This window comes from Carcharhinus amblyrhynchos, chromosome 9, assembly GCF_965287045.1.
Source record: "Carcharhinus amblyrhynchos chromosome 9, sCarAmb.v2.hapA, whole genome shotgun sequence".
In the NCBI taxonomy this organism is placed as follows: Eukaryota; Metazoa; Chordata; class Chondrichthyes; order Carcharhiniformes; family Carcharhinidae; genus Carcharhinus; species Carcharhinus amblyrhynchos.
Genome location: NC_137332.1, coordinates 71841699 through 71854607, shown reverse-complemented (window position 1 = coordinate 71854607; position 12909 = coordinate 71841699). Strand labels below are relative to the sequence as shown.

Genomic DNA, 12909 nt, shown 5'->3' with positions numbered 1-12909 from the left:
CATTATGGTTTGAATTACAAGGAGAGGCTGGGACTTTGTTTACCTGGAGCAGAGGAGGCTAAGGGAGATCTTAGCGGTCTATAAAACAGGGGGGCACAGATCAGGTAGATAGTCAACATCTTTTCCCAAAGTTGGGAAGTCTAAAACTAGAGGGCATAGGTTCAAGGTGAGAAGGGAGAGATACAAATGGGTCTAAAGGGGCAATTTCCCTCCCCCTCCCCCAAAGTGTGGTGGGCATCTGGAACGAGTTGCCAGAGGTAGTTACATGGGTAAGACTGGTCGAGTGGGATATGGGCCAAACATGGGCAATTGGGACTAGCTTAATGGTTAAAAGCTGAGTGGCATGGACAAATTGGGCTGAAGGGCCTGTTTCCATGCTGTAACTCTCTAGGTTACTCAAGCGGACTGGTTGCACTTTGACTGCTATACACCATGAAAAATTTGCCAAGCTTTTTCCATGCAAGCCTGACTTGTATCAGTGTTTATCTGAAAACTAAAAAGGAAACTACACTGGTCTGCTCATATTTGTTACCATTGTTATGTCAGCTGTGAACATTGCAGCTTTAATCCTGCAATACCATTACACAATGCAGAGAAGTTTAACAGGAGATGTTAATAATAAAGGGGTTTTCAGTCACCCCCAAGGCTACTTGTTTCACATGACTTTCACCTTCAGAGAAACAAAGTTGAAGTTTTCATTGAAAGATATTCCAATCTTGTTACTGAGGTCACATGTCAAACATGCTCTGGTGTCTTAGACACTGCATTGTGTGTGAACTCAGTTATAGTGACTGCTAATTATGTGAAGAGAAATTGGATCACTGACTGCCATCCAAAACATCACACGCAGCATAGTGGGCAACTGGTCCCTACAGAATGGCCCCAAGTCCACGTTTACTCACAGCATCCATGTATGTCAGCTGCTCTGCAACAATGTCTGACGGGAAGGAGAGGATGTCCTGTTTCTCATCAACTCCCCCTATCTCTACATCCCCTTCCTCTCCCAGTCGGAACGTGATGGTTCCATAGTTACTATCTGTACAATTGAAAGGAGACATTTATTTTGTGCCCAAAGTTCATGGCACTTAACTAAAATTTCTAAAAACAATACACTTCTCAAATATGCACAATTAGAAATCTAGCACTGGTTTAAAATGTTCTTACAGCTGTATTTTTTCAATCTAGATTCAGTGAAATTAATCTTCAACAATGTTACAGTCAAAGTCTCTTAATGGAGAGCACTTGAGTAGCAAGAAAATATTTATTGATGTGTTCTCATTCAGCAGTCCTGATAGATGGGAAGCTAATCTGTGTCTGAGTAAATCTTCCACCACACTTAGGATGTTCTTATTTCAAAACTTTGTCATAGAGCAAGTCACAGAATGTAATAAAGATACCATTGATAGCAACAGCTAGAAGAAATTGCCAATAGGTCGTAATAAATGCTGCCAGGCAAAAATCAGATCATAGTGCATCTTCCTCTTCAGGTTGCATGATGTATATCTTGCACTTGTGTATTCTGTAATCATAACGCCTCAAATTGGTAGTGCAAGGAGGGGGCAGGAAAAGATTGGGGTTAGAGAAGGAGAGGGAAACATTTCAGAGTCCTTTCCAGAAACACTGAAAGTTCTGGAAAAGCCTTTCTGATACTTTGACAGATACAGGCTTTACAAAAGGTCAAGACTGAAATGGAAAATAAGTATCTGGCACCACAACAAAAAAAAAGACCCTCTTCCAGTCAATGTCAGCACAACACTCAACTCTGATTCATTTTTAAACAAGCTTAGCTTAATTATAAATTCAGAATTCAGAAACAATTTCAAAAAAATGAGAAAGGAAACCCAAATGAATTTCAAAACCACTGGGCATAACTCTGCATGAACCTATGGTCAGCGGATGTTCTGAATTAGTTTACTTAAGAATGCCAGTAATGTGAAAAGCTTTACACAATACACATAAATAAACTAATTCACAACACCACACCATTCGGAAATGATTCTTCCAACCTGGCAGAATACTCAATTGGAGTATATGTGGGTAAAACGGTGTTCCTGTAACAACATGTATTGCATGTTGGTGATTACAATTTGTCAATAGTGTTTTTTTTAAGATCTGGTAATCTTTAAAATATCATTGTACCAAGTTCATTAATTCCATTACAATCCAGTGTATAACTAAACCTTTTTATCTTTCAGAGAGACTGAAAACCTTTATCTTTTGAGTTACCATTGAGTTGTAGAGTAGTTTAACTGGCAGTTATCAAAGTATGTTCATGTAGATGTTTCAAAGTGAAACACAGGTCAACCATTTGGCCAAAGGTGACGGTGCTGGTTCCAACTCTCAAATGGATCCATTAGCTGCAATCTCATTTCTCAGCACTTCTCCGCCCAGCAAATTGTAATAATCCATGCACCAATGGTTTTCTAACTCCTTCAGTGTTTAAACGTTGCACAAAAAGCTGACTGGAGTATTTCCAACATAACAAATAAAACTGATTCTTTTGAATGGAGGTTCGAAGTGAAAGTGGCTCTGGTGCAATGTTAAAAAGACAAATGCTAGAATGCTCAGCAAGACTGGCAGTGTGTGGAGAGACTGCTTCAGATCAATGACTTATCGTCGGAATTAAGATTTTTAAGGGAGGAACAAAAGGAAAGGGTGGCGAGGAGAAATAAACAAAAGATTTTGATGCAATAGCGAGAGTGATAATGTGTAGAATAAAGAAACAAAAGCTGTGTCCAAGTGAGGGATGAATGATATAGCAGTCATCCAATTGCAACATAATCAAAAACAATTCAGCAAAAAAAAGGAGTCACAGGCTATTATCCAAGTTGTGTGTTGAGTGCTATATTGTGTGGAGATCAGGTGTTGTTCCTTAACCTGTATCAGTCTTCATTGGAACATCACAGCATGCTATGGACAGAAAGGTGGGAGCAAGGTGGTGAATTGAAATGACAATTGACAGGATACTCACGGTCATGTTTCTGCAAAGTCATCACCCAGTTTGGCCCTCTCTACTGAGCAGCAAACAGTGTTGGTAGAACACTGATTAATAGGATCACCCTGCCCATGCCTTCCACTGGATCATTTTTTTTTGCCAGCTTGATACCACCACCAAGTACATCTTCCCCTGCCCTCCTCTCTCAGAGTAAAAGTAATATCATTGTTTCACCTGGTAAGAATGGCTGGGGTCTTGGATGTGGAGAAAGGAAAAGGTCAAAGTACAGGTGTAGCATCTCCTGTGAATACACAAAAGTGCTGGACATGTGTTAGTGGTGACTGGAATACTGAAAGGGGAGGGCAGGGGAAGATGTACTTTGTGGTAGTATTAAGCTGGAGCTAGCAAAAAAAATGAGAACGATCCGGAGGAAGGCAAGGGCAAGGTGACCCTATTAATTACTGCTCTGGAAGGAGGGAAAGGGGTGAGAACAAAAAAAATGTGTGAAGTTGACTGGGCACAGTGAAGTGGTCGATCAACCACTCTGGATGGCAATCCTGATTTATGTCAGAAGCACTGATGTGGAAGGTTGCATCAGCAGAACAGATGTAACGGAGTCAAAGAAACTGGGAGAATGGAATGAGTCCTTACAGGAAATTGGAAAATTTTCAGACTGGAGGCCAATTACCAGCAGTGTACCACAGGGATCAGTGTTGGCTCCTCTGCTATTTGTGATCTTTATTAATGACTTTGAGGAGTGGGCTGAGGGTGGGTCAGTAAATTTGCTGATGACACCAAGATTGGTGGAGTAGTGGATGAGGTGGAGGGCTGTTATAGGCTGCAAAGAGACATTGATAGGATGCAGAGCTGGGCCGAAGAATGGCAGATGGAGTTTAATCCTGAGAAGTGTGAGGTGATTCAATTTGGTGGGGTAAATTTGAATGCAGATTACAGGGTCAACGGCAGGATTCTGAGGAATGTGGAAGAACAGAGATCTTGGGGTTCATATCCGTAGATCTCTGAAAGTTGCCACTCAAGTGGATAGAGCCGTGAAGAAGGCCTATAGTGTGTTAGCGTTTATTAACAGGGGTTAGAATTTAAGAATCGTGGGGTTATGCTACAACTGTACAGGACCTTGGTGAGACTGCATTTGGAAAATTGTGTGCAGTTCTGGTCACCTCACTATGAGGATGTGGAAGCATTGGAGAGACTACAGGATGCTATCTGGTTTGGAGGGTAGGTCTTATGAGGAAAGGTTGAGGGAGGTGAGGCTTTTCTCTTTAAAGCAGAGGAGGATGGGAGGCGACTTAAGAGGTTTATAAGATGATGAGGGGGATAGATAGAGTGGACATTTAGAGGCTATTTCCTTGAGTGGATGTAACTGTTATGAGGGGGCATAACTATAAAAGGTTCTTGGTGGGAGATATAGGAGGGATGCCCGAGCTAAGTTCTTTACTCAGGGGTTGGGGTGTGGAATGGGACTGCCTGCTGTGATAGTGGAGTTGGACACTTCAGGAACTTGCAAACAGCTATTGGATAGGCACATGGAGCACACCAGAACTCTTGGGAGTGGGATAGCTTGATCTTGGTTTCGGACAAAGCTCAGTACAACATTAAGGGCTAAAGGGCCTGTACCGTGCTGTACTGTTCTATGTTCTATGTAGAAAGCAGTGCAAAAAATGTAGTCAATGTAGTTGTGGCAAATATTAATTGACAGGCTGAATCCAGAAACTGGATTCATCTCTGATTCTTCCTTCCCTTGATTTTTCTCAGAGATGAACCTGGTGAAGGTGAGAGAAGGGTGGAATTCAAAAACAAGGTCCATTAAATTTCCCAGATCATGGCTGGAGCAGTCATCAACATACAGGAAAAATGAGATAAGGGAGGGGCCCCATGTAGGACTGGAAAAATGAATGATCCACTTGGTCCTGCAAAAACAAAAATGCAGTCATAACTAGGACTCACGCAGTTAATTATTTGGAGAAAGTGAATGGAGTTGACGGAGAAGTTGTTCAGAATCAGGACAGGCTTGCTCAGGTATGGTAAGGTAGTGGATGGGTCTCCATTCGAGGAAGGAGCAGAGAGCTCTGATATTGTTCTGGTTTTGGCACAGTGGGGAGGAAAACGGGGTCGTAGAAGGATTGGAGGTCCATAATTCTGATGTTATTTCATGTGTATGGCATAAATAAGTTTTGAAAGATGAAATTAAAATAAGCTTCACACTAGTATTTGCAATCACGATAAAATATTTGCAACCATCACCCACCCACCCCAGTAGAATTTCCTGGCCTTGCTGAAGTCAGTGGACTTTTGAACAGTTCATCCTATTTTCTGGCCCCCAAGACAGTAAAATTCCATTCTACCTCTGTTGTTTTGACAAGCAGTTTTTATCTTTGCAATGCAAAAATTAATATCTTACTGTCAAGCTCCTGTTCTCCTGATTCTTCCTTCTGAAACTGATCAAGGAGGTTCTGTGCCTGTTGCTCAAGCTCAGATCCTGGCATCATCTGCCTCAAGTAGGCAATAACCTTCCAGAGGCGTGTGTAATTTGGAACTTGGCGGAAGTCTTCTGAGCACTGGTCTAGCCAGGCTCGTAGAATTGAGACTGTAGTACTGGAAATAATTATACAAGTGAGTAACTGTCCATCAAGCAAAAATTAAGTTAGTAATCTGCAACTTTAAACTTTGTAGATCAAACCTGTTTTTGAATGTATTCTTCCGACATGGGTCATACCAGCATTTCTTTGTACCTCTCTAGTTAACTGACAGCAAGTGGTGATGAGCCACCTTCTTGAACTGCTGCTGTGTGCTTGCTGATGGTACTCCCATGGTGTCATCAGGCTGCAAGCTGCTGAATTTTAACCCAGTGACACTCCAGGATTGAAGGTACGTCAGGATGTGACATGTCTTTGAACAGAACTTTGAGGGCTGCTGTTTCCAAGGTATTTCTTCTTTGGGGAATTTCACTGATTCAACCTCCTGAGGCTCATCAAACAAAGCCAGACAAACCAAAGGAGACAATTTTTCGAAGAGCTTCTTAAAAAGAGAAAGATGGAGATATTTAAGGGGAAGGATTTATTCAGCTGAGATACACAACAGACCATACTTAGTGGAACATGGAGCTCCAGAAGAATTTTAGGGATTCACAAGGATGAGAGAGAAAGGAAGCCTTGGAGAAATCAGAATTATTCAAAAAATCAAATTCAGGCATTGGTGAAGCAGGAAACATTTGGGTCAGCAAATAGAGATGGACTGAATTCCAGATGAGATTAAGTTTACAAAGGGGAGTTTAAAGTAGGAGTTGTTTTTTTGTAAAGACTAAAGTGAACCATTCTTCTTAAAATAACATACAATTTATACTGAAGTCATCAGTTTTTCATTAGGAAACTCTCCTACAAGTCTGCACTGTTTGCTACATCTGAGTGGAGGTTGGTTTAGCTCAGTGAGCTGGACAGCTGTTTCAATGCCAACAGCACAGGTTCAATTCCCGTACTGGCTGAGGTTATGCACAAAAGCCCCATCTTCTCAATCTTGTCCCTTGCCTTAGGATCTTCAGGTTAAATGTTTGAGAGGGAGAGCAGCCTATAGTCATTTTGGACTATGACACTTTACCTTTTTTGCTCCATTAATTGAAACAGAAGGACATGCCTTTAAAAGTTGCACGCATCTGTTCTCAGTAACTCCATATTGTGTGGACTACACGCATGCACAGACTCTACTAAGACTAACCAATTTCATTCTTATTAAAATGGGGGTGGATGGGGGAGGTGGCAGTGGCTTGCTGTGTCACATGCAGTAATAGTCTTATGCTGTTCGATAATGAGATGACTCATTCTTAGAAATATTTTGCACTGCAGGGACAATTTTTACTTCATCTGTATTCAGTATGATAGCGTTCAGATCACAAATTAAATCCAGGGATAACTGTTCTTTCAAATCAGTCCCAAAACTGGTGGCCTAAATTTTTAAGGATACGGAATCAATTTAAAGTGAAGTACTGGAATTTTTGGAAATATCAGTAAATTCCGTCAGTGAAGTCAGCTGCATGACCTGAACCTTGATAAATGATAGTTTTTAAACATTTGCATAGGAATTCCAGAGTTAAGGGTCAAAACAGCTGAAAGCACAGCAAGACAAAGGAAATCCAGGATGCACAAGAGGATCAGAAATCTCAGTATTAGGTTCAAGAAAAATATCAGAGATAGAGAGGGGAAGAATGCCATGGAAAAGTTACATATATTTCAGGTAGTTACCTTCACTAGAGGAAACAATGGCTTTACAACTGAAATTAGACCACAGGAGGAAACCAGGATGATTTATTGCACCAAGAAATTCTTGCCTGGTATTGCTCAAATCAAGTAGTGTAGGCATTAAAAACACCTAACCAGTAATCCTCAAAAGATATAAGAAAGAAACTCAAAAGATCACAACCATAAAATTTTATTCCAGCAACAAAATACCCAGTTGGGAATAAGTTAGAGCTAAAGAGGCTCTACCCTGCTGACTCATTATGGTAAAATTTAATCAGTACCTGCAGCTGAGAAAATTTGGCCCAAAGCACTAATCTGTGATCCCACTGGAATAAAACCCCTGTTCACAACACGTAATTAACAAGGGAGTATATTGCCACTGAGTCATCTGAAACTTCTGTTAAGATTCAATTACTCAACAGCATTCCTTTCAGTACCCAGAATGGTCGCTTCTGAAAGCCAACACTGAAAATACTCAAGACTGTGGTGACACTGGAGAAAAATGCAAGGACACAATAGGACTGGAACTAATTGTAATCTTAGGTAATATTTCAAATAATTATACACACAGTATCACAGAACTCTGCATATTTTTCTAAGTAATCATCCAGTGCCCTCTTGAATGCCTCGATTAAACCTGCCTCCACCACCCTGCTAGGCAGTGCATCCCAAATCAATGTGAAGGTGTTTTCTTCCTCACATCACATGCTTCATTTGCAAATCACCAAGTTTGTGGACTTTGTGCACTTTCCTCCAGTTCTGTGTTTTGAGGCATCTGAGTTTTATTGCACTTTCAATGTCAACTCCATCACAAACCTCTGCCTCTCCCTCCTCTTGAAAGACCTTCCTTAAAACACCTGTTTTCAAACATGCTTTTGGTCATTTTTGCAACTTTGTTCAACAGTGTTCCTATGAAGTATCTTGGATGTTTCACCACATTAATGTCACTTAAATACAAATTGTTCTTGGTATTTGCTTAACTAAACACAACGCCAACAGTTCAAAAATCATGGTACTGTGGAAAACAAAGGCAAGAGTTTCATACTGCCCTCACTCTACCCAAAAAGGGTTGTAGAGATCAACTTCCTAAGTAACTGGCCAGCTAGCACATTATCTTAATGTGATTTACGCTTTCCTCAATGAGGAATCAGCAATATTTTGGCCCCTTCCTGTTTCATTATTGTGTATGCACATCCTGGTACAATAAATAGGACTCACATAACATTCATCCAGAACAGATGTAGTCTCCTGTATTAGTTTCCCCAATCTAAAATGAGTTAGTTAGGGGGTTGGAGGATTTCTCCCTCCCTCATGCCTCAGATTTTGATAAACTTTTTCTTTGCTCATTCCAAGAGGTCACAGATCTCTTGGTGGGGTTGGCATGGTAGGTACTGCAACAGTTAGGTTGAGTATAGGGTTTTCTTCTGCGTACCATTTTCAAACATGTACAGAGATTGATGAGTGGTTTCTTTTGTGTCAGTGCATTCCTGTTGGAATTGCTTGCTATTTCATTGCAAGAGAAAGCATTCCCAGAAAACTGTCTTTCCTCCAAACTGACTATTTCTCTTTATAATACAACACAAACATGCTTTTCAATTTGATCACAAGCAGATTTGTTTTTTGCTCCTTGGTCTTTCAGGTCATTCTCACTAACCAAAGTGACAAAAGACAATATTTCCACTCGGAAAAAAAACAAATTAGTGAGCAAGCCATAAACCGAGAAAAGAACCACTGCCTGAGTACAGAAACCAAACTCCAAGTCCACTACTCAATCTTTTTTGATGCCTTTTCTTTCTTTCCTGTTAAATAGCTCAGAGTTTAATTGAAAAGTTGTATTGATCAGAATACCCATGGGTTTAATCCCAGGTCTCAACTCAGTTAACAGATGACTTGGTCCACTGCCATAAAATGACCTCAGCAAAAATCGGTATAGGTCAAATTTTTTTAATATATACAGCGTTCCCACCAATCGCCAATGTATTCTGCAGCATTGTATGTGATACTGCCTACAGTCAAATACCCTTGGCAGGTCTCAACTAACATGATTCAAACAATTGGAAAAAGTACTTGACAGCATTAATTTAGAAACCAGCTGGACAAATGAAAACTTAGTGAGAAGTCTACCAAGGTAGGATACCAGGAACAAGTGACAGTTCAGATGAATGATTTCACCAGATGGGCAATTTATTTTCTATTAGAACATTCACAAGAAGTTTGAAGTATATTGTAGAGAAGCCAAGGTTAAAGAGGGAAACCAACTTAATTATACCCTTAATGCAAGGTCCAAAAATGTCAATCCAAGATAAAGTCACTCAAGACCTTGATATTGTCAGCCAATCAACCCAACTCGAGAGTTTCAGACATTTTGTGCTGATGTATATATTTTTTAAACTCTCTCCACCAGTTTTTCTAATGTGACTGCTATGGTCTGGAATGGTGCTCACTTCACTGCAATGAGATGTCCACATGGGAGAAGTTTCCACATAATCTTACAGAAACTGCTGGCTCTCCAGTAATTTCACTTCATCGCATTCTGAATGAGGCATTTGGTGATTACATATTAGTTCAAAACTTACTTTTTGAGCCCTGCTGTCGGTTCTGGAAAACTTGTCTGGAAAATTTTATCATCGTTTGAAGTGCCAAAGTTTTCGCATCTGCAATTGATCACAAAATAAATCTTTAAAACGTTGCATGCATCTACAGTGGTGGTTAGTTGTTCAAAGCAACCCAAACAATCAATTATGCATTTTGGGACTTGGATCAGCTCATTTTGTTGAACAGGTTGCACTGCAGATGTATCGCTGTAATGGATGGTGATTTCCTTTTTCCCCTTCAACCTTTCGCAGGAAGTTTATAGGGCATTGCCACAAGGCTGGAGGGCCAAGGCAATTGGGACTGGGGATGGGTGCAATGGGGAGAGAGGGGAGAGAAGGTGGGGGGCATCCATTTCCCCAATATTTCATCCTTGCTGCATAGTCCATGAATATTAAACTGAGGCAAACAACTCAAGACTTTGGTCATTAAAATTGCTTACTATTTAATAAACACGTTTTGCACTGACAGTTTTCTCGCATCTCTTGAAATGGTGCAAGTATTATGTGATTGCTGTTGTCAGTTAATACACTGCAGTGGAATGTCTTCGAGGAAATTCCTACGTTATCTTACAGGAATCGTCAGCAATTTCCCTTCACATTACATTCCGGATGAAGCAGAATTGAGTCACACATCAAATGCAACTTACTTGCTGATTATTTCGCTCATTCCTGGTGGACTTAGATTTCCATCTTCCTCACAGTTTGGACTGTCATAGTTTCCGTGACTGCAACTGGTTTTAAAGCACAAAATGAACAAGACTTTCATTCACAATTAAATCCAAATCTGAAGATTCAGTATTTCAAGCTTGGCTCAGTGGGTTTTAAATAGATCACGCTCCAAATATATAATTAAACTAACATGGTGATAAAATCTTAATTGTTCAAAATTAAATCACATTTTTCGAAGTAACTGTTACCTTTAGCCCAGAATATCATTTCTAAGTGCTTTCCCACTAACTAGGTTTATCTTCACACCTTTCTAACAAGGTTGTAACTTCTGCAATTCTCAAGTGCTCTGGCGTTATTGCTGTAATTAGGATTGGACAGTTATGGACAAGTTATTCACGTTCCACTTGCACTTGTTCCACTTGTTGGGGACAATTTTGCAGGTTCCACTTGCACTTTAACTATCCTTGGATGTCTGGTAAATCATGAAGACTAGATCATTGTTAAATAGCCAATCTTTCTAATACTTCTCCAACCAAACCCAGTTCATCTAGTGCCTCAATTACCTTCTCTTTCATTTGGACAGCATTTTCTTTGGTATAGACTAATGCAAAGTGCTCATTTAACAGCCATGTCCTTTGCCTCCATGTATAGATTCCCCATTTGATCCCTAAATCACTCTTTTACCATTCACATGCCTGTCAAGGACTGATTCCTCTCTGTTTGTCACCAATTTCTTGCTCTCATTTCCTTTAATCAAAGGAAATTCAAGTCCAGAGACAACATCCCATTCTCTCAAAAAACTCAAGCTCTAAACGGACCATTCCCAATTCAACCCTCAAACATAAGCTTCCAACTCAACATTTGACCTGGAGCTTCAGTGTATTATAGTATTGTCCATGATATACACTACTCAGATTCAAAGCTTAATTCCACATTATTGCTTATGGGCTGTTTAAAAGCTTTTGCTAATAACTTTGTTTTCTGTTGTATGATGAGTTTAGAGCTTAGGTAAAGAGCTACATAGATCAGAATAATCCTGGGTTTAGGTCTCCAGTGAGTTAATCGAAGTGATCCAGGGAATTAAAATGACCCCAACAATCTTGAAAAGAAAAAATAGGTACCTATGGTTTTTATTCATCTATGAATTATTCATTATTACATGAGAGATGCAATCTGCTAATAAATGATTACATTTGAAAGTGTTTTTTCTTAACACAAAGAATCATCAGTTTGGACTATCAAGGCTTCCCTACCTGCAATTTGCCACAAAGCCCAAGTCAAGTCATTTTAAGCATCTAGACACCATTGCTTGCTCACCATGAAAAAACACTATTTAAAGTTTTGATCAGCTGGTTTTGTTAACGGCCACTCTCCAGGTGCATGACTGCATTAGATGGCGGTTTTTGAAACTTTCACAAGTAGTGTGGCCGGGGATGGGGGTTAGAAATAGTTGAGGTAAACAGAATTCTGGATATTTATGTTGATGCAATTTTATCATGCATACGCCATTGAACATCTTCACGGTTGGACTGTTCTCCTTGGCGAGGCAGCGGCTAAGAGGAGATCGAATAGTTATGTCCAAAATCATGAGGGGGCTGGATAGATTAGATAAGAAACTGTTTCTGTTCATGAAGGGATCAAGAATGAGAGGGCAAGAATTTAAAATGATTTGCAAAAGAAACAAATGTGATGCAAGGAAAGAATATCACACAACGGGTGGTTTGGATCTGGAATACACCATCTGGAATTGTGATGGAGGCAGGTTCAAACGAAGTGTTCAATGATTACATTATAAACAATGTGCAGGGAAATAGGGAAAAGGCAAGACAATGGCACTAAGTCATAATGTTCTCTTGGAGAGCCAGGGCAGTCACAATGGGCTTCTGCTGCAGTAACAACTTTTAGAGGCAATCCAGCAGTTTAACATGATAGATATGGTCTGGAATGGTGTTTGCTGCACTGTTATGGGAGGCCTCCATGAGAAAGTTTCTATCTAATTTTTTTTAAATATAGGGATGGCAACAGTTCACAATCTTGTATTCCAAATGAAGTAGAATTTAGTCACATCAAATTAAACTTACTCTCTGATTAGTGCACTTGGTTCTGGTGAACTTAGATTCCCATCACAGTTTGATTCGTCAAATTTTCCATCGCTACTATTGATTATAAAGCACATGTTAAGTCATTTCAAACAAAGAACTTGCAGCCAGGTCAAATGATTTGAAACAAAAAGCTCTTCAGTCTTGCCACATCTAATTGTGAATAGTGGTGGCCAATTAAACAACTCACTGGAGGAAGTGAGTTCACAATTATCCCCATGCTCAAAAATGGGGACTCCCAGCACATCTGTGTAAAAGACAAAGCAGAGGAAGCATTTGCAATAACCTTTGCCCAGAAGGGGTATAGACAAGCTAGGTAGTCAATATCTTTTCCAAAAGGTATGGGAGTCTAAGGTTTAAGG

General features: G+C 40.0%; 1 protein-coding gene across 1 annotated transcript in view; it reads right to left on the bottom strand.

Annotated features, from left to right (window-relative positions):
* LOC145348583 (ral guanine nucleotide dissociation stimulator-like 1) overlaps positions 1-12909 on the bottom strand; it is a 141986-nt gene that overhangs the window by 59430 nt on the left and 69647 nt on the right. Inside the window, exons 15-19 of the mRNA XM_080196771.1 lie at positions 12530-12604; positions 10427-10510; positions 9762-9839; positions 5355-5548; positions 903-1036 (exon numbers count right to left, since the gene is read on the bottom strand). Of these exons, the coding sequence (XP_080052897.1) occupies positions 903-1036; positions 5355-5548; positions 9762-9839; positions 10427-10510; positions 12530-12604 (565 nt within the window). The remainder of the gene's footprint in view (positions 1-902; positions 1037-5354; positions 5549-9761; positions 9840-10426; positions 10511-12529; positions 12605-12909) is intronic.